Source organism: Eurytemora carolleeae, unplaced genomic scaffold (genome assembly GCF_000591075.1).
Source record: "Eurytemora carolleeae unplaced genomic scaffold, Eaff_2.0 scaffold505, whole genome shotgun sequence".
In the NCBI taxonomy this organism is placed as follows: domain Eukaryota; kingdom Metazoa; phylum Arthropoda; class Copepoda; order Calanoida; family Temoridae; genus Eurytemora; species Eurytemora carolleeae.
The window spans coordinates 419,038-440,929 of NW_019396425.1; the positions used below are offsets into that span (position 1 = coordinate 419,038).

Here is a 21,892-nt window from a genome sequence, read left to right on the forward strand (position 1 = left end):
CCTACATATACCTAGATACTTGAAACCATATCCTACATATACCTAGATACTTGAAACCATATCCTACATATACCTAGATACTTGAAATACCAAGATACTTGAAACTATATCCACTTATACCTAGATACTTGAAACCATAACCTACATATACCTATATACTTGAAACCATATCCTACATGTACCTAGATACTTGAAACCATATCCTACATATACCTAGACACCTAAAACCATATCCTGCATATACCTAAATACTTGAAACCATACTGCTACATATACCTAGATACTTGAAACCGTATCCTACATATACCTAAATACCTGAAACCATATCCTACATATACCTAGATACTTGAAACCATATTCTACATATACCAAGATACTTGAAACCTTATCCTACATATACCTAGATACTTGAAACAATATTCTACATTTACCTAGATACTTAAAACTATATCCTACATATGCCTAGATACTTGAAACCATATCCTACATTTACATATACCTATATACTTGAAAATATATCCTACATATGCCTAGATACTTAAAACAATATCCTACATATACCTAGATACTTGAAACCATATCCTACATATACCTAGATACTTGAAACCATATCCTACATATGCCTAGATACTTAAAACAATATCCTACATATACCTAGATACTTGAAATACCAAGGTACTTGAAAATATATCCTACATATACATAGATACTTAAAACCATATCCTACATACCTAGATACTTGAAACCATATTCTACATACCTAGATACTTGAAACCATATCCTACATATACCTAGATACTTGAAACCATATCCTACATATACCTAGATACTTGAAGTCATATCCTACATATACCTATATACTTGAAAATATATTATAGATATATATATATCGTATCCACAATCATAACTTTAAATTGGAGGCGGTAAAGTGATTTATCATGCTCTTACCTAGTTAATAAAGAGCCTTTATCTAGAATTAACAGTTCTTTTTAGTTCTTGCATTATAATAATTATTTTTGAGATTGATTTTAATTCTTTACTGATTTATTACCTGATCTAGAGTACTGACGAAAAACTGTTTAAAATTGTCCTAACTCAATGGCAAAACCCGGATGGTATGGTTTGATTTAGGGTGGCCGATATTTTATATTTATCCCGCGGATATTTCGAAATGATATTTTCTCTGAACCAGGAGCTTTAGTACAGGAAATCGTAGACGGGGTATTTAAATTTTTAAAATTTTTAATTAATTTTTTACATTTACTTTTTTAGAAAACGTTTTTAACGGATTTCGAAAAATGTGAGTGGTGCGCGGCATTCTTTGATAGTTACGCAAGCGACAAGAGAAATAATCAAATTCAAAACAAATTAATCAAAACATATTATAAAATATAAACTATATACAAATGTGGCGAAAGATAATCGATGACTATAGGTTGTAATATCTGAATGATTTGTTTGAAATTAAATTGATTTTTTAAATAAATAAATAAATCTATTTTATTTTATTTTATAAAAAAACTTAACACTTGTCACTAAAAGGAACTTAATTTGTAAAATATTTTGTAATGTATCCTTGTATAATGCATATGTATTGTATTGTATCCTTGTATAATACATATGTACTGTAACGTATCCTTGTATAATGCATACGTACTGTAATGTTTCCTTGTATAATACATTTATTTTAGCAATAAACGTTATCTTATCTTATCTTATCTTATTGTACTGTATCCTTGTATAATGCATATGTACTGTAATGCATCCTTGTATAATGCATATGTATTGTAATGTATCCTTGTATAATGCATATGTATTGTATAATGCATATGTATTGCAATGTATCCTTGTATAATGCATATGTATTGTAATGTATCCTTGTATAATGCATATGTATTGTAATGTATCCTTGTATAATGCATATGTACTGTAATATATCCTTGTATAATGCATATGTATATGGACTGTGTATAATATATATTTGTTTCTGTTTTCGTGTTGACAGAGTACTAAATAAACAACTCTGGGGCCAGGGGGGGTTGTTGTAACCATCGAAAATATAAAAATAAAGGAATTGAATCTTTGCCACAAATTCTGATTTTCGAATCACTATATCTTTACAACCCAATGTCATAGACCTTAGATATTTCAACCTGTGAATTATGTTAGATTAAATTAGCAAAGTATGAAATTTGTGGCTTATAGGCTCAATTTCTTCAGGGTAAACTACACAGTATACAGAAGTCTGAATTTTTGTATTTTGAATCTTCGGATTAAGCATTGATCTCCTTGCTATGCAGACCAACAGATTTAGTTAATTTCTCTTCGATATCCTGTGGTGTTCAGAACCTGCAGAGATAAGTCTTATTAAGGGATCGTGAATATTCATCTTCGAATTTAAAAGTGCCCACATTAGATATCGATACTTTATACAAAAGTTCTTTATAGCTCAGGTTAGTTACAAGTGCTGAAAAGAAATTTCGAACTAATGGGACTCCTCTACAAACTTGGAAGAATCCAACAAAAATTTTAAAACTGGTATTAATTTTTTTAAATATTAACGCTTTAACTAAATAAAAGTGATTTCTTGAACAAACAATGTATAAGTGAGTTAGCGAGGTAAAATCAAAGGCCAAGGAGTTGCGACCCTGTAAAGTCGACCCGGTCTTGAAAATTGATGCAAAAATTCATAATAGCAGATATTCAGAAGTGAGCACTTTACAGTTATGAATATCTAGATCAACCACTGATATACAGATCTACGGGATTCATTTCTTTTAAATAACTAGTTTAATGGATTGAGTTTTTGCCACAAACTCAAATTTTCTAATGCTTATATCTTGCCAACCTAATGGCGTAAACCTTTTATATTTCAAACTTAGATCACTTAAACTAATATCTAATGTCTACGTCGTAGGGATCTAAAGATATAGAAAAATCAGAGTTTGTGGCAAAGACTCAATTCCTTTCTCTTTGATGATGGTTACACCATGCAATACAAACTCTAATTAAGAGTTGATCGTCAATATTTAAAGTGACCACTTTTGATATCTAGATCTAGAGTTCAAGATTAACAATAAACACACAAAAGTTACAATCTCAGTTTTTTTAAATAACAAAATAACATTTAGATAAGGTGTAGATATATTGTGTAGTAGCTCCAGATAATTATAACTAAGGGATTAGACCATTAAAGGAAATCTAAGAAAAGTACTTTCCGACATTAATAATCTGAATTTTTGCTGTTATTTTCCACTGGATATAATTATTTATATCTAAGATATTCTATTCCAATTAGTGGGTTCGGTTCTATAGCTTATCATTTCTCCAGAGTACCATCAATGGTGGACTGAAATCAGGTCTTTGAAATATTCATGCTCAGGGCTTCATTAAAGTTGAAATCAAGGTAAGATGAAATAAAAGTCATGGGCCTTGCAAAGCTTAAAAGTATGTTCGGTTCCCTAAAATTGATGCTAATATTCTCTTTCCCGTTTTGAAACCAAAAAAATGTAAAGTTTCCCCTGGAATTCTACATATTAAACAATTATGCCTAAAGTATTTATGAGGATGAAGTGTAAATCCTGTAAACGCCCTCCTCTAGAGAGTTAATCATCTAAGGTTCGATGATATAAGCTGTATAAATAAAGAGAACAGAGATATTGGATCAAGTTACCTATTATAAATATAATATCTATATTAATTGATTATATCTGAATGCTCAGTGTAACATATATACATACATTAGGCTAATTATATTGTAAAGAATAATATTATTTTTCATATATCTCACAATCTGGGGCGATTTACATATATATATATATATATATGTATATTTCTTTATATGCATATATTGGCTTCGGAACCCAACTTTGTCTGAAAACAAAACATTCTTTATTAAAGTCAATCCACTCAATCCACTCAATCCACTCAATCCACTCAATCCACTCAATCCACTCAATCCACTCAATCCACTCAATCCACTCAATCACTCAATCCAGTCAATCCACTCAATCCACTCAATCCACTCAATCTACTCAATCCACTCAATCCAGTCAAACACTCAATCCACTCAATCCACTCAATCCACACAAACACTCAATCCACTCAATCCACTCAATCACGTACTCCCGAGTTCCCCAATCAAAATTTGAGTCAAATCGATCAAATGTTATAATCGGACACACAAACAGAAATTATTAATCTATGTATATATAGACAAAAAGGTTGGTATGGTTCGAAAATATAAGTAAAATAATTGAGAAAAATCATTATCCGTTTTTTTTGCATCGAGATCTTTTTGAGAAAACTCATTTTTAATGGATCTACTTGAATAAATTCCAATTGCGTCAGTTTGTTCCTTTTTAAACCATTTTCAAGATCAGCTAGAACATTTTGTTACATTTATATAAACTAAACTAACCCTTTAAAAGTCAAGAAACTAAGTAGAGCTTTCATTATCCTGCCCTGCCATTCTGAGATTGCAGTGAAGGACATTACTACGTTATTCTACCGAGCTCCCCAAGTTTTCCGTATAAAAGTCGACATTATCAACTATAAATGTTCAAACCTAGCTCAGAATATTAAAGTTGTTCTACCGAGCTCCCCAAGTTTCCTTGTAAAAGTCGACATTATCAACTAAAAATGTTCAAACCTAGCTAAGAATATTATAGTTGTTCTACCGAGCTGCCNCCTAGCTCAGAATATTAAAGTTGTTCTACCGAGCTCCCCAAGTTTCCTTGTAAAAGTCGACATTATCAACTAAAAATGTTCAAACCTAGCTAAGAATATTATAGTTGTTCTACCGAGCTGCCCAAGTTTCCTTGTAAAAATCGACATTATCAACTAAAAATGTTCAAACAGTCTATTACTAAAGCTCTTACTTAAAGGGACTGTAAGCGTAATTTCAAGTGACCCTCCAAGCAAAGATGGCAATGTCTGATTTACAACAGTACCCTTGAAAGCTTTGTTTATACGAAGCAAAAGAAATAAACAGTGAGAAAAACGTCGATATTTTCCACATTTTGATCAGATTCAGGTTTCAAGGATACTGCTGTATATCGGGCATTAACATCTTTGCATGGAGGGTCACTTGAAATTATGCTTACTGTCCCTTTAAGTTGAAGCAAGTGCTTTAGTAATAAACTTGTAGAAACTTAACAATTATAATAAGTAGCCCTAGCTGAAACTATAAGAAAGTTTTAAATAATTGATGGCTCATCAAAAATTATGTTAAACCGGTTCAAATTCTGGAAATCATGGCTCGCAGAAACTAACTTTTCTGCCTGTATACATAGTTTTGAAAACTAAAATCTTGAGATAAACTAAACCTTGAGATAAACTAAACCTTGAGATAAACTGAAACCTGGAGATAAACTGAAACCTTGAGATAAACTAAACCTTGAGAAAACAGAAACCTTGAAATAAACTGAAACCTTGAGATAAACTAAAACCTTGAAATAAACTGAAAACTGGAGATAACCTTTACCTTTAGATAAACTGAAACCTTGAGATAAAGTGAAACCTGGAGATAAACTAAACCTTGAGAAAAACAAAAACAAAAACCTTGAAATAAACTGAAACCTTGAAAGAATGAGATAAACTAAAACCTTGAGATAAACAGAAACCATGAGATACACTGAAACCTTGAGATAAACTAAACCTTGAGATTAACCAAAACCTTGAGATATCATGAAACACTTTTGAAAATAGAATAGAATAGATTAGAATAGAATAAATAGAATAGAATAGAATTAAATAGAATAGAATAGAATAGAATAGAATAGAATAGAATAGAATATAATATAATAGAATAGAATAGAATAGAATATAATATGATATAATAGAATACATAGAATACCTCAAATTAGCAATTAAACCTTATTGACAATGCTGTTTCACATTAAAAGCACACATAATCCATATATTACTTGAATCTAGAAACTAGTTTGCTTTATCAACCTTCAAGACTTTGCAACCTTTTTTACCTTTAGTTTTTATCAAATATATATTATAAGACGGTTGTAGATCTGAATCTTAGAGATGTATTTATTTTCTGTAAAAAACAAACGTTTTTTTCTTTTAAGCTTTTGCAAATCTATTCAGTATTATTCTCTGCAATCGTAAACTTAAAGGATTGAGTTTAATTTAACCTTGAAATCTTCAGATTTAAAGAGTTTAAGGTCGTCTTTAAAGTTTCATCCTTTGTGGGGAACCCTGTAAATTACACTTTATTTCTAAATCATGGATAACCTGTTATTTTCTGCTTTTTAATTGTTGTATCAACTTAAACTTGTCAAATTCTGTTTTTTTTTGTAATTTGGACCCCAGCGTAAATTTCTTGTTTATCGTAAACAAACATATTTCTAAGAATCATTTAAATAGTTTTTAGCCATAATTATGGGGAGGGAGGGGGCTTCAGGTTTGAATACTCAAGTTTCCAGTATTCTAGTATCCTGTTACTCTAGTATCCTGTACTCTAGTATCCTGTACTCAAGTTTCCAGTATTCTAGTATCATGTTACTCTAGTATCCTGTACTCTCGTCTTAAAAACTCAGTATCCTGTATTCTAGTGCACTCTAGCATCCTGTACATTAGTATTCTTTACTCTAGTATCCTGTACTATAGTATCCTGTACTCTCTATCCTGTACTCTAGTATCGTGTACTTTAGTATCCTGTACTCTAGTATAATCTACTCTAGTTTCCAGTACTCTAGTATCCTGTACTCTAGATTTTAGAACTCAGTATCCTGTACTCTAGTGTACTCTAGCATCCTGTACATTAGTATTCTTTACTCTAGTATCCTGTACTATAGTATCCTTTACTCTGTATCCTGCACTCTAGTATTATGTACTCTAGTATCCTGTACTCTAGTATCATGTACTCAAGTTTTCAGTACTCTAGTATCCTGTTACTCTAGTATCCTGTACTCTAGTATCCTGTACTCAAGTTTACAGTACTCTTGTACTCTGTTACTCTAGTATCCTAGTATCCTGGACTTTAGTCTTAAGAACTCAGTATCCTGTACTCTAGTGTACTCTTGTATCATGTAGTATAGTATAATTGTACTATAGTGTACAATAGCATTCTGTACTCTATAAGTGTACTATTGTATCCAGTACTCTACTGTAGTTTATTCTAGTACTCTGTACTCTATAAGTGTACCATAGTATATAGTATATAGTCTATAGTATCCTGTACTCTGGTGAATTTAATCCATATACCAATTATAACTGCAAATGATAATAAAGGTTTGCCTTAACTTAGAAAGATAAAAATAGATAAAATGGAAGATCAGCTGGTGCTTTAGATTTATAAAGAATCAAGAAATTTTTATTTTTATGGTTTCTTTAAAAACTGTATTTTTAATTGCGATGATTAAAATCAAATAATCTACTTTTTTACTAAAAAATATATAAACTTTTCTTCAAGCAGACAAACAATTGTATAGACTTATAAAAATGGTTAACTTACTCCCATTTGTGAGCAGAAAAAATGGTTGAATTAAGTTTTGATCAAATATTAGCTGTTTGAGAAAGAGGAGAATAGAAATAAAAGTTTGAATCTTTGAATAAAATTTTAACTTTCAGGACAATTAAAAATTTTTTATTTTCGTCATAAAAGCTGCTTCTTTGAAATGATTAAGTGTTCTTTAATTGAAGAGAAAGAAAATCAGTTTGATTGTTAATTTCAAAATATATCCAAACNTTATATTAATAGAAATCAAATAATGAGGTTAATGGATTTCTGAATTCTGGATTATACTTAATTGAAACCACTTCATTTCTGATAATGATTAAAGTTGTTTTTTTCATTTTTATTCAAATATTTCCTTTTTTTAGTTTTTATCATCAGAATCATAATATTTAAGGTTCATTTCTAATAAGTATTAATGTATTTTTCTTTCTTTCTTAATTTTGTACTTTTATTTAGTTTTTAACATCAACATCAAAATTGTTCAGCAACTAAATCTTAATACATTATTTTTTGCTGCTTCCTTTAAATGTAAAACTTGAAAAAAGAAAGAGTAACAATAAACTTTAATAAAAAAACAGAATTTACAATTTACAATGTCAAATAGTCTTTTAGCCTAAAAATACAATATGAACCAAAATAGTAAATAAATGTATAAAAGTGGAGTCTGTAACAAGTATATATCCTTGAAGACTATAATTACTGGAGAAAGTTAGGTTCTAATATTTTGTCCAGGCTGAGACGAAACACGAGTATTGATTCAAAACCAATAATAAACTGAATTCCTGGAACAATACTCAAACCAAAAAAGATATAAAGAAATCACAACGAGTTTTTTAAAATACATTTTTCTTGTTTGGAAATAACTACAGTTTCTCTCCATTTTCTGTCATTTTTGGTAACAACAACAACAACCACTCATTAAACTAATAGACAAGGAAAAAATCTTGCTCAATTTTCAAAAAAACAAAATGGCGCAACATCTTTCAGAAAAAATGCGGGAGCGCAGAAAACTATCTTGAGAGATTTCTCTGGTCCTGGGTCGGAGGAAGAGTAAAGAGAAAACTTGGCCAGTTGTTGATACCATGGCGAAACAGGTAGAAGTCGAGGAAAACAAATAGAAATAAAAAAGGGGGAAATTAATAATTAATGAAGAGACTGATTCACAACTGCAGCCCTGAAAACCTTTGACGGAGAAAAAAATGTAAATGAATTCATGAAGAAGTTGGAATTAAATCAAAAGAAAGCAAAGATTAACAAATAAATATTATTATTAAACTGATAAATTCAGAATGTTCAACTGATAAATTCATAATGTTCAATGTTTCAAGATTAAAAATAAGGAATAAGTAAATTAAGGAATAAGTATCAAGGACCAAAAAGCAGGAATTAATGATTCATCAATTAAGAATTCTGATTCCTTCTGTTCTTTGGTGCACAAATCTACAAGTCACTTATACAAGAACCACATTTTAAAATTAGCATTTTTCAATTTTTTTTTTTGACTCTTTCTTTTGACGGAGGGTAACTTAACAATCCCTTTAACGATGATTGTAAACGTGAAAAATGAATAAATTTAATGAATGGAAAATTATTTGAATTCTAAACTTTTTATTTTCCCTTTGATAAATCTATTTGGGGAATTCTTAGCTTACGGACTGGAGTAGTAATCAGGGAATTGGGTTTAAAGGAACTTTACAAAAAAACGGGGCATCACATCAAGCTTGCGCAAGGATGCCCCGCCATTTTATAAACTGATTTTTAGTCGTCTTTAGATCATTTTTCATTCCATCTTTTCTTGCAATTCATGTTCTATCAATATTGGAAGAAGTGCAATTTTTCGAATTTGTCTTAACTTATTTTAATGAATATATCTACAAAATGTCAGAGATTTATTTTAGAATAATTAAGTTTTAAACTACAATTGTGAACTGTTCCTTTAATACCCGTCAACTTAAGTTTTGAATCAAATCCAATCCACTTACTTACTTCCTTTAATCAACTAAACAAGAGCATAGGAATAAGGTAGAAGTAGCTGAAAGGAGCTAAGAGGAGTTAGGAGGAGCTAAAGGGAGCTAGGTCGGATCTAGGAGGAACTTTGGGGTGCTAGAGGAGCTAAGTGTAACTAGGAAGAGCTAGAAGGAGATAGGAGGAGTTAAGAGGAGCTAGGGGGAGTAAGGAAGAGCTAGGTGAAACTAGAAGGAGCTGGTAGGAGCTAGGAGTACCAAGATGAGCTAGGGGGAGTAAGGAGGAGCTAGGTGAAACTAGGAGGAGCTAGAAGGAACTAGGAGGAGCTAAGAGGAGCTAGGAGAAGTTAGGAGAAGCTAGGAGGAGTTAGGAGGAGCTCGGAGGAGTTAAGATGAGCTAGGAGGTAGGTGGAGTTAGGAGGACCTAAGAGGAGTTAGGAGGAGCTAGTAAAAGCTGGGAGGAGCTAGGAGGAGATAAGGGGATTTAGGAAGAGCTAGGAGGAGTTGGGAGGAGCTAGGAGGAGTTAAGAGGAGGTAGGAGGAGGTAGGAGGAGCTAGGAGGAGGTAAGATGAGCTAGTAGGAGGTAGGGTGAGCCAGGAGTAGCTAAAATGAGCTGAAATTAGCTAAAATTAGCTAGGAGGCGCTAGGAAAAGCCAAGCATAGCATGTTATGTATGAAAAGCTAAGCCTAGCCTGTTTTGTATTAGTTAAATTATATGTACAATATATATTTATCAGAGTGGATCCCGCTGGCACAGGTTGCTAACTACCTTCAAATCCAAGAACAAGGACGGGACCAACTCCAATATAGATTCATCGTCACAGAAACATTCTCACAACTGCTCCAATAACGGTCTCAGGGTTGGAGTTTCCAATATGAAAGGATACAAGAAATCCAATCAGGAAATTAGGCTTTTTTCATTATTAAAAATAAATGGATAACTACCCCCCCCTTCTTTACCTTTATCTTTTCTATATTTCAATAAGGTTCTTTACTAGATCAATCTCGATCTCATCGTTAAAAATATTCCTTTCATCAAATTATTTAATTTTATTTTCAAACTCCGTTCTAATTTTCAGCTTGAGAAAAGAAGAAATGTTTATTGTTTATTCATAGCATAGTTTGAAGCCTAATATTGGAGTAGGATCGTTGCACTGCTTTCTCCTACCTAGAGGGGGACCCGGATCTAGCATTTTTTGCTGTGTATGATGGTCACGGAGGAACAGGAGTAGCAAACTATCTCAAGGATCATCTTCATCAATTCATCCTCTCACAAGCAGAATACAGGTAAATAGTACACTGTACAGTGTACAGGTAGACAGTACACTGTACAGTGTACAGGTAGACAGTAAACTATACATTGTACAGGTAGACAGTACACTATACAGATAGTCAGTATACTGTACAGTTATACAGTACACTGTACAGGTATACAGTATACTGTACAGGTATACAGTACACTGTACAGGTATACAGTTCACTGTAAAAGTATACAGTAAACTGTACAGGTAAGGCATACAGTACGCTTAACAGTGTACAGGTAGAAAGTACACTGTTCATTGCACAGCTAGACTGTAAACTGTACAAGTAGACAGTACGGATAGACGGTATACACTGTACAGGTAAGGTATACAGTAAACTGTACAGGTAAGGCATACAGTACGCTTAACAGTGTACAGGTAGAAAGTACACTGTTCATTGTACAGCTAGACAGTACACTGTACAGGTAGACAGTACGGATAGACAGTACACTGAACAGGTAAACAGTACATCGTACAGATGGACAGTACATTGTAAAGGTAGTCAGTACACTATACAGGTAGTCAGTACACCGTAAAGATAGTCAGTACACTGTAGGGGTAGACAGTACACCATACAGGTAGACAGTACATGCTACGGGTATACAGTACACTGTACAGGTAGACAGTTCACTGTACAGGTAGACAGTACACTGCACAGGTTGACAGTACACTGTACAGGTTGACAGTACATTGTAAATGTAGACAGTACATTGTACAGGTTGACAGTACACTGTACATGTAGACAGTAAATTGTACAGATAGACAGTACACTGTACAGGTAGACAGTACACTGTACAGTGTACAGGTAGACAGTACACTGTACAGGTAGACAGTACACTGTACAGGTAGACAGTACACTGTACAGGTAGACAGTACACTGTACAGGTAGACATTATGCCAGAGGGTTGAAATGTGTTGAAAGTTATGTTTTATTAACTATTAACAGTCTAGAAAATCTGAATCACTGTGCTTTATCATTCTTTTATTATAGATTGTATAACAATAATAAAGAGATACCAAATATTCAATTTTCGGGGATATATAAAATACAGAATCAACAAAACATTAAGTATCTATACAGTTCAATAAACACTAAGATAATATTCTAAAAATTTTGAATTCAACTTATCATTCTAGCATTCTCGTCAAAATAAAATATCTGTCTTCTTTCTGTATTGTAAATTATATTTTGTATATTGTATATTGTATATTGTATATTGTATATTGTATATTGTATATCGTATATTGTATATCGTATATTGTATATTGTATATCTTGAGTTCTTTTCCCTTATGTCCATTTGACAGCCCAAATTTTTATTTTGAATAATCTTTTTGTTTGTTTATATTCTTGTGATTTTTACATTTTTTTATTTTTTTATCGATTTTGATGGTTATTATATCGTTAGAACTGACGAGGGTCAACCCAGACCGAAATATATTTTCAATAAATGTGGAACTAACATTTACTTTTTTACTCTACAGAGGTTTGGTCCATCACCATCACTGAATTTTAAATATTGTATATTGTATATTGTATATTGTATATAAAGATGAAGTATTGAAGTGAAAAATCTCTAAGAATGGAAAAACAAGGAAAATGTTTTATCTCTAAAGTTCTCCGTCTCATATTTTCCAAGAAAAAAGTTTGAAATTTAAATTGAAAACAAACAGAGTTTAAATAAATATAAAATACAAACTGTTTAAGATTAACAGATATAAAAATGTAGAATAAGAAATCAAAAAAAGACAATCAAAAGAAAAAAAAATTGTTATTTATTAAATTAAAATCTATCATTACATTGAATGAGAAGTATTTATCAATGGTTAAACAAATTTTTAGAATCTTATGAAATATGATGCACCAGAACCCTTGTATCTTTGTTTGCCGAATTATTGAAAATCCAGCATTGCCAACACTAAACACCGCGAAAATATTAGGTTTAATGACGACATGTAAAGCAAGAGTTAAAAGCTAAATGTGTTACTAGAATACTAGAATACTAGAATACTAGAATACTAGAATACTAGAATAATACAGTAGTGAACTATGAAGTCCGATTCATTTGAAGTACCGGAACACCATATTATTTTAATTTTCCGATACCGCCTGATCCAATCAGGGTTCAGTCAGGAAATATTCACTTCTTCTTAAACTACAGTGGGAATCAAGGTTATAATGCAAGGAAAGTTATTTGCAGTTGCGTATACTCTGCGTATATATTGAAACCAGTTCTCTCTGGGCGGAATTTGTAAACGAGAATAGATGCATCAGTGTTCTTTTAGTATCCGAGGAGGTTAATGGCATTGAATTTTTGATCATTCACATAATAGTTTCCTATGACCAGAATATTTCATTGATTTTTTATGTGAAAGATGGATCCCATGTAAGGCTTCGACATCCGTCTTGTGTTTACATTACCACCGAGAGACAGTTTACTGCAGTATAAAAGATGCGTACACTTCTGAAATAACTTTCCTTGCATTATTACCTTGGTTGGAATTATCAATAAGCAGATAGCTTACATACGTACAGACAGACTATATAAGGCAAAACGGGACCCTACACCTAATGAATCAACCCCTCTTGTGAGGTTATTGTGAACAGTTTACAATTTATTATTTACATTGTTTCACTGTACAGGGAAGGTGATATACCGGAAGCTATTCTCAAAGGATTTCTAGCGGTTGATTCGGAACTAAAAACCTACGGAAATGCTACAGAATTAACGGGCAGCACAGGTATTCTATACAAGTTTAAATTCGTACTTTAAAAAAAACTTGATTGGCAATTTTATTGTGATTCTTAATGACCCTCTTTCTTTAAAAATGTTGCTGCCCTATACAGAAAGTTACCCTGAGCAAAAATGCTAAAAAAAAATTCTATCAGAAAACTGTGTGGATTCTAGGGATTTCTGGATTTTTTCAGTAGATAATAAAAAACAAATGGTCAAAATTTTACACTTTCCATACATCATACTGTTTATAGCTCTCAATTGAGATTTTCGGGACTAATCAGAAAATGTTAAAATTGAATGAAAGCTGTTTAAAAATCGTTTAAGGCTAATTAAAAATTTGCATGCTAGGTGTTTAGAACAATATGTAATATGTTTCTACGTTTTTGGCGTTAAAGCTTGTTGGAGATAATCCAATATGATATGACGGGACGCTCTGTAAAAATAACGACGATTAGTTAAATCAAGGTTCAATGGGTACTGTTGTGAATTGGGTGTGCATCTCTTAAAATTACGTAGACACTCCCTTTATTTATCATGATTATGATCTTAATTTAGCGACGTGTGTTTTGATTAAACACGGAGACATTCTTGTTGCAAATCTGGGAGACAGTCGAGCTGTTGCTAGTGTCGGGGGACTTGTCAAGCAGATTACACAAGATCATAATACATCAAACCCTAGAGAGAGGGAAAGAGTTACAGCAATGGGAGGAGTCATCAAGGATAATAGAGTTGGTGGAGTACTTATTCCTACAAGGTAGGTGGAGTACTTATACCTTCCAGGTTGGTGGAGTACTTATACCTTCCAGGTAGGTGGAGTACTTATACCAGGCGGATAGAGTACTTATACTAGGTAGGCGGAGTACTTATACCTTCCAGGTTGGTAAGTACTTATTCTTACCATGAAGTACTTATATCTTCCAGGTAGGTGGAGTACTTATACCTTCCAGGTAGGAGGAGTACTTATACCAGGCGGATAGAGTACTTATACTAGGTAGGCGGAGTACTTATACCTTCCAGGTTGGTGGAGTACTTATTCATACCAGGAAGGTGGAGTACTTATATCTTCCAGGAAGGTGGAGTACTTATACTGGGTAGGTGGAGTACTCTAAAGTATGACAATTTTATTAACTTTAAAACGTACATCCGAAAAAAGATGAAAACAAGTATAAAAACTATTTGTTATACCTGATGGTTTATAATAATACCAACTAATCCATATAATCAGTTAGATAAGTGGAATGGTTTATATCACAACAGGCGGGGAAATAAAATATTTTCCCGTAGTAACTTTATAATTGTGCATTTCTCTTCATAAACTATTTTTAAATGCAACTGCAACACTGGACCCCGGTCCATTTTTTTCTCTCACGGTCAAAATTTGGCATAATACAAGAAAAGCAAATTTTCTAAATTTTTGTCTTGTTTTAGTAGTTCAAATTTTAACCTTGGAAGAAGATATATTGAAAAAACGATATTTTTTGGATCGTTTCTCCAATTTTTATTTTTATAGGATAAAGATATTGCAAAGTTTAACAAAAGAAAACTTTAACATCTTTAAATCTTGAAAGTTTTATTAATTTTTTCTAAAAACAATCCAAAACAATTAAGAACAATTAAGTATCTTAGCGTTTTACATACATGGGACCCATACAACGTGGAATAGGATTAAGACATATAAACGTGTTATGTGTATTTCATGTTGTTTAATGCAAATGGTATTTCCAATAGCTTTAAAATCAACGAATTAAGTTAAATAGGTCAGCGTGAAGTGTGCAGTGTGCAGTGTGCAGTGTGTGTGTGCAGTGTGCAGTGTGCAGTGTGCAGTGTGCAGTTCGTTGTAAGATCGATCCCCACCACCACTTTATAAATATACGTATAAACAGTTTGTTTTTTGACAGAAACAATCTCAAGTAATAATAATTGTCTTTAAAGATTTTTTTAAAATGAATATTTGCAAATTTTTTTTTCCATCTTATGATCTGACTTCGTTTCCCTTTTGTCCATTTGATAGCCCAAATAAAAAAAAATGTTTTTTTTTGTGTATTTTCTTGTAGTTTTTAACAATTTTTATCGATTTTGATGGTTATTATATCGTTAGAAAAGGATCAACCCAGACAGAAATATATTTTCAATAAATGTGGAACTAAAATCTACTTTCTTTTCTCTACAGAGGTTTGGTCCAAAACTATCACCGAGTTTTAAAAGAAAAAAACATGCTCCGTGTAAGTACACAAAACATGTTGATTCAGGGTTAAGTGTACAAAAACAGGTTTAAAGAGATTATCAACTTATTCATCATATGTTCGCTTAAAATGTAGCCTCAATATTAACGAGGAACGGTCAATGTTCCTCGTTATGAAGCTCGCAATAATTTTCTTTAATGTAAAAATGAAAACTCGCTTCCGTGTATGGTTATGCGAAAGCATGCACACTGTTAATTGTAGCATTTTCCAATACGAGATAACACGCACTGTGTTTGTAGTATCTCCCAGTCAGATTTCATAAAAGTATGCTATCCTTTAATATATAATGTAGTTTTTTCTCTCGAACTGCTGCTTTACCAATACTTGAATATAAATTTACCAGCAATTCAGACATGAAAAAACGAAAATAAATGTATCTGTTAAAATTAAATCTCGAACTTAATGATTTATAACTATATGTAAGAAAGTTTTGTGTTAAATCCATATTAACAATCTTGTAACCTATAATGATACGTAAAATAAATATCTAGATTTTAAACTTATTCATCATTTCCTTCATTTAGGAAACCATTTGAATCGTACAAAGAGTATGAATTTTCGCCACCGCTTTTCTATTTGTGGTTTGATTTTTACAGCAAAGACAAGCGATAAAATGACTTATTCCAGAGAAAATCTATCGTTTGTGGGATATAAATTTCATGTGAAATTTAAATGATTCAAAAGATACTTTGATCAAATTGAGGTGGATTAAGATTCATATGAAAATAGATACATAAGTCTACGCTTCTAACCCCCCCCCTCTAACCCCACCCCATCCCCCCCAAGTGCCAATCGACCATTACCGTTTTCTATTCTTGAAGTGTTTGTTTTTCTTTAGACTTAGTTCAAACTTTGTGAAGAACATGTGTGCAACTTCATAAATTTCCCATATTCATTGGAGATCTACATTTATTTACTCAAAAATATCCTTAATTCTTTCTAAATAAATTAAACCACATCATTAATATATATCATATATGTAATTACGTGTATTTTTGTGTTTTCATTCGGTTTAATATTCAGAATATAATTTCAATTGGACAACTGGGGGGCTTTGTGAAAAAAATACTTTAAGATGTCTGAGTTCCCCTGCTGCAGTAATTTAAATTATATTTTATTTTAATTTTTTTTGTTTGCTGAAGATCAAAATATGATTTGATATTTCTAGCAGATCTGTCAAATTACTGATGAACCAAATTGTTTTTTATTCATCATAAATTGGTATCTTTAGAAAATTTCGATACTGCGTCTGAAATCCATTAACTAAAAGTTTGCTCTAATGTTTGTTTTTATTTTTAGAAGTTTCGGAGATTTTCTTCTTAAATCTGAACCTGATAAACCTCCATGGAAGCAGGTAGTGTTAAATCTGAACCAGATAAACCACCATGGAAGCAGGTAGTGTTAAATCTGAACCTGATAAACCACCATGGAAGCAGGTAGCGTTAAATCTACAGAAATTTTGCAAATGATTTTGCAAAGAAAGAAACAAATTCACAAATGTAAGAAATGGACTAAGAACCTTTTTACAGTCGTCTCTGAAGTCTCATCTCTAGGGGGTTCAACCCTAAACCTACCGAGGGATAGGTCCTAATATTATATGTGGTGCTACAGAACGTAGAACGTTTTTTATATAAACAAAGTTTCTACAAAATGGCGGACCATGCATTTGATGTGCGAAGAAATGTCAGAGACGACATGTCATTTTTTTTAAGAAATCACTCACATTCATCATTTGAGATTTTGCCCCAAACTCTTATTTTCTGATCCGTTTATCTTTGCAACTTGATATTGTACAAATTTTATATTTCAAAATCTGAATTATTATATAGTCTAAGTTATAAATATCAAAAGTTTTAAACTATTAGGTTGAGAATTTCGTAGGGAGTAACATATTTAAGTTTGTGGCACGAACTCAGTTCCTATATTAGGAGAGAACTGTATTTGTAACTAGAGCATGGAGAGAAAGAAAGAATAAAATCAAAATCATATTCAATAAAATAAAATTATTATAATTTCAGGTAATTTCTCCAGTTCCCCAGATTGAGGAGTTCAAGATCAACTCCGGGTGGGATTTTCTAGTCCTAGCTTCGGACGGAGTCTGGGATGCAATGAGCAACCAGGATATTCTCAAGTTCATCCGAACCCGGCTGGACAGTAAACTCAGGTATACTTTCTAATTGGTCAGATTAGGACTAGATTAGATATCTAGGTTTAATTGGAACCAGTGTTAGAGTGCATCTGGACTATGGGACATCACATTTTGTACATTTTCCATGCAAACTTATCTGGGACTAATCAGGACGAGATGCGCTCAGAGCTGGGAAATTTACAATGGATAACCTTTAATCCCAACTACTTAATCCGAATATTCACTGTGGAAACGTTTAATTTTAGTCCTTAATTCACACGTTTTCTATCTCTTTGGATATCCGTACATTGTTTTCTCCAATGAGAGTGCAGGAATATAATTCGTAAATTGTATTGACCAATGACAGCCTTGAAAATGAATTCTTTTCCATGAGAGAAATCCGCAATTGCTAACATATTAAGTTGTCGGACAATTTGTAAATTAATCGATGAAGAAAAATATTTAATAATACGAAGAAATCTGGCGTTCCTAGAATCAAAATTGTTAATCTAAATATTTAATGTCAAGACTAACATAATCTCGAGATTATGATAGTTTCGAGATTAGTAAAAACAAAGGATTAAGCATTAATCCTGATATCCACCATTCTAAAGTTCCCAGCTCAGTTTCTTCAATTTTAATTTAACCACGTTTTATTCTATATTCAAGAATCTTTAATCTTACGGAGTTGTCTTTTCTTACCGAACAATTAAATCTGCGTGACCTGGTTAGCTGCTAGACTAAATTTTTGTGCCACAAACTCGAATTTTCTATCTTTGCAACCTGATGGATGTAAAGCTTTTATATTTCCAACTGGGTTCTAATTCTATGCCGATTCTTCTTGTCTGAAAGGATTGTGTTCAGGGCAAAAGACAGAATTGAGAGCGTGTCAGGTCATCATTAAAGTTTCCTCCTTTTTTGAAGTAACTCTATAAATATACAGTGATAACCAGAAAACTCTGGAATATTATTTTATAATAAAAAACTTTGATAATCTAGTTTTAGCTTTAAAAAGTTCAATAACCATGAAACACAGCAATTGTGCAGTGTAAACAGACCCATTTCACAAAAAAAAGTTTATAAGTGTCTGGTAAAACTATTTGCTTTGTAACACCATCAAATACACTTAAGTATTGCTATAATGTCGTCTTCCTATTCTATTGTTTTTTGGTTGTCACAGTACACAAAATATGAGTCTTCAGAAACGACTGTACGGATTTTATTCCGTTTTGATTCTTACATTATTTGTTCACCGAAATTGTTTTTTTCTTTGTTAAATAATTAAGTTATATCTCTTTAAATAATATTTATCTTTTTTTTTGCATAAAATAATTTTTTTTCTTGTTTTTTATTTTTCCCTTTTTTTACTTAATTTTACAAAGTGTGTACCTTGACCATATGTCGATTTATTTTTGTCCAATCATCACAGAATTTTTTTTCTAAAATGGTTTATATTTAGAATAATTGAGATGGGTTTTTACAAATTGAAATTGCATATAACATATTATATAACATATTATATAACATATTATATAACATATTATATAACATATTATATAACATATAATTATTATTATTATCATTATCATTATTATTATTGCTATTATTATTATTATTATTATGATTATTGTCATGCATTAGTAAGGATTAACAATACTTCAAACAAAAGTTCCGATATCTGATTATTTTTGACATTGTCAGTTATTACAATTAAATGAATTAAGATAAAAAAAATTAACTCAAAGAGATGCACCTGCTCTAATATTATTATTAACAACATTACCATTTATTACTATTATTATCATTATTATTGTAATTATTCAGATATGGTAAGAACTCGTGTGACAATATGACTGTAATCCTAATCTGGTTTGATCATGGAAGCAGATCTGAGACGGGAAGCTCCGTGGTTAGTTCTGTTGTCTCCAGATAGCCTTCACCCGTCCCATATCCTCCAGTGGATTCTAAACACCTGGAGCAGACCGTCCCAACATGCTCCGGACTTTCTCATCCTTCCATCTGATCTCTTGATGGTCCTTCCCCCTCCATCCTATCCATCCTATCCATCCTATCCATACGGTATTGAAGGAACCTATGTACAGTGAAGAGGTGTACAATAAAAAGTTTAGGCGAGAAAAGACTCCAAAAGTAACTGAGCATAAGAAAGATTTACAAGAACAAGGTCCATTTTACAATGTAGAGGACCAAAAATTAATAATTAAGCATGACTATTGTTATTATATAGAGTTACAGCCAGAAAAATTATTAAATAACATTATTTTTGAACGAATATTGGAAATCCTAATTTTTTTTAGAAAAGTCATTTTTTTTATACCGATAGTTGGAAGAATCCTGATATATGATTTAGCAAACTAGTTTGTGATAACAATTTTACTCCAATTAAACCCTTGAATATCAATGTACTTATGGAATTTGTTTCTGAATTCTTAAAGGGGTTTGGCGCAAATTATGATTCAGTTTATTTCTACATTTTTATTCCGATCTGATGTCTCTTTAAGGGTTATTAGAGAAAAATCATCGATAACGGACCTTAAACAATTTAGAATAATTTCTCAGGTAGAACCTGCTTCCTTGCAGATTATTTTTCAGGCCCATTTCAGTCGGTTTTAATTAAAAAACTCTTTTCAGAAATAATAAAATAAATTTAAATCGATCAACCAATTACTTAATAAATAATCTCTATAAATTGCAGTTAGCCTGATATCAATAAATCATTTAACGTTTTTAATTAAAAATTAAAACCTCTTAAAAAAAGGAAAATTAAAACACAAAATGTAAAATTTTTATAAATCAAAAAAGAAATTACGCACTTGTTTACAATATTATTACTATACTTTCACTGTTGTCATTTTTGTTTTCTTTAAATGAAAGATATATAAGAAAAATCAGAATTCCAAAACTCAAGATCATCTTTGATCTTATTCTGAAAATGCCGCAAAACATTTAAAGACTTTTATGTGTGTAATACTTCAATCTAAAATAGTCTATGTGTGTTTTATTAATATTTTTATTGCATAAACTTTTCAGCTCAAACCCAAGGTTAAATTTAAGTATTTTGTATACACAGGGTTATTATATCATATTGGAAAATATAAAAAGCTTTCACACAAAACTTTTTTTTCTTCAAAATTTACCAAACGTTGCAAAAGAGCTTAAAAACTGCAAGAATAAAAGTTGAAGTCCGTCATTAAACCCAAATTAAGAGAAATACGGGATCTCGAATAAATAAGACACGCCCTGTATAAAATCATATTTCTACCCGTCCTTACACCATATCATATATGATTTGTGTCTAATTCACCTTTTTCTCTCAGTTTTATGTGTTCATGCATTTATGCTCTGTATAATGTACATATGTACAATTTACAGATATATGTATATGCAATATGTTCATTACTTGCAGTGACTGAACCATTTTTGAACGATTGCATTGTACATTAAGTATTGTACAATGTCCTTTGTACACTTCACTCTGGCATTATTGTACTAATGTATAAGTTATGTGCAGTGAGAACAAGAAAACTTTGGAATAGGAAGACGACATTATAGCAATCCTTAAATGTATTTGATGTTGTTACAAAGGAAAAATTGTACTATAGTAACTTATTAAATCACTCATTAAGTTAAATGGGTCTGTTTACACTTCACAATTGCCGTTTGTCTTGTTCAATGCGCAGTAACTTAAGTTTGTTTTCAAACTTTTGGTAAATATTTGCTTTGGAAAAAAATAAAATAATTATAAGGTTGCTTTGATATCGTCTCTCTCTATATTCCAAAGGTTTATGGGTACCAGTGTACAGAGTGCAATTATTAGGCAAAGAAAGAAACAAGTTTACCATTGCAGAGAATGATAAATATCAGAAAACAGACGGTATACATTCTGTACAGTCGTATCTGAAGTCTTATCCTTTGTGGGTAAACCTGTACGTTTCCTACAAAAATGTATGCATTTCCTCATATACATATACAATAAGCGTATTTAATATAATCTATTACGCTATTTAGATTACAAAATATAATTTA

The 21,892-nt window shown here is 31.6% G+C and overlaps 1 protein-coding gene across 2 annotated transcripts; it reads left to right on the top strand.

Annotated features, from left to right (window-relative positions):
- Nucleotides 1-8,445: 8,445 nt before the first annotated feature.
- On the top strand, nucleotides 8,446-18,069 carry LOC111703035 (probable protein phosphatase 2C T23F11.1). 2 transcript variants are annotated; one of them, XM_023474881.1, is made up of 7 exons: nucleotides 8,446-8,568; nucleotides 10,177-10,341; nucleotides 10,584-10,726; nucleotides 13,384-13,481; nucleotides 14,033-14,231; nucleotides 17,020-17,074; nucleotides 17,739-18,069. In XM_023474881.1, the coding sequence occupies exons 1-7, from the start codon at nucleotides 8,557-8,559 to the stop codon at nucleotides 17,895-17,897; spliced, it is 831 nt and encodes a 276-aa protein (XP_023330649.1). In that variant the 5' UTR covers nucleotides 8,446-8,556; the 3' UTR covers nucleotides 17,898-18,069. The 2 variants fall into 2 exon arrangements, with proteins under 2 accessions (XP_023330649.1, XP_023330650.1); XM_023474882.1 differs by lacking the exon at nucleotides 17,739-18,069 and adding an exon at nucleotides 17,126-17,222 and having other exon boundaries at nucleotides 17,020-17,043.
- The last annotated feature ends 3,823 nt before the right edge of the window (nucleotides 18,070-21,892 follow it).

Coding starts and splice junctions, on each gene's coding strand:
- LOC111703035 (XM_023474881.1), top strand. Junction 10,342..10,583: donor GATACAAGAAATCCAATCAG/GAAATTAGGCTT, acceptor ATATTGGAGTAG/GATCGTTGCACTGCTTTCTC. Junction 14,232..17,019: donor GGAGTACTTATTCCTACAAG/GTAGGTGGAGTA, acceptor TTTTATTTTTAG/AAGTTTCGGAGATTTTCTTC.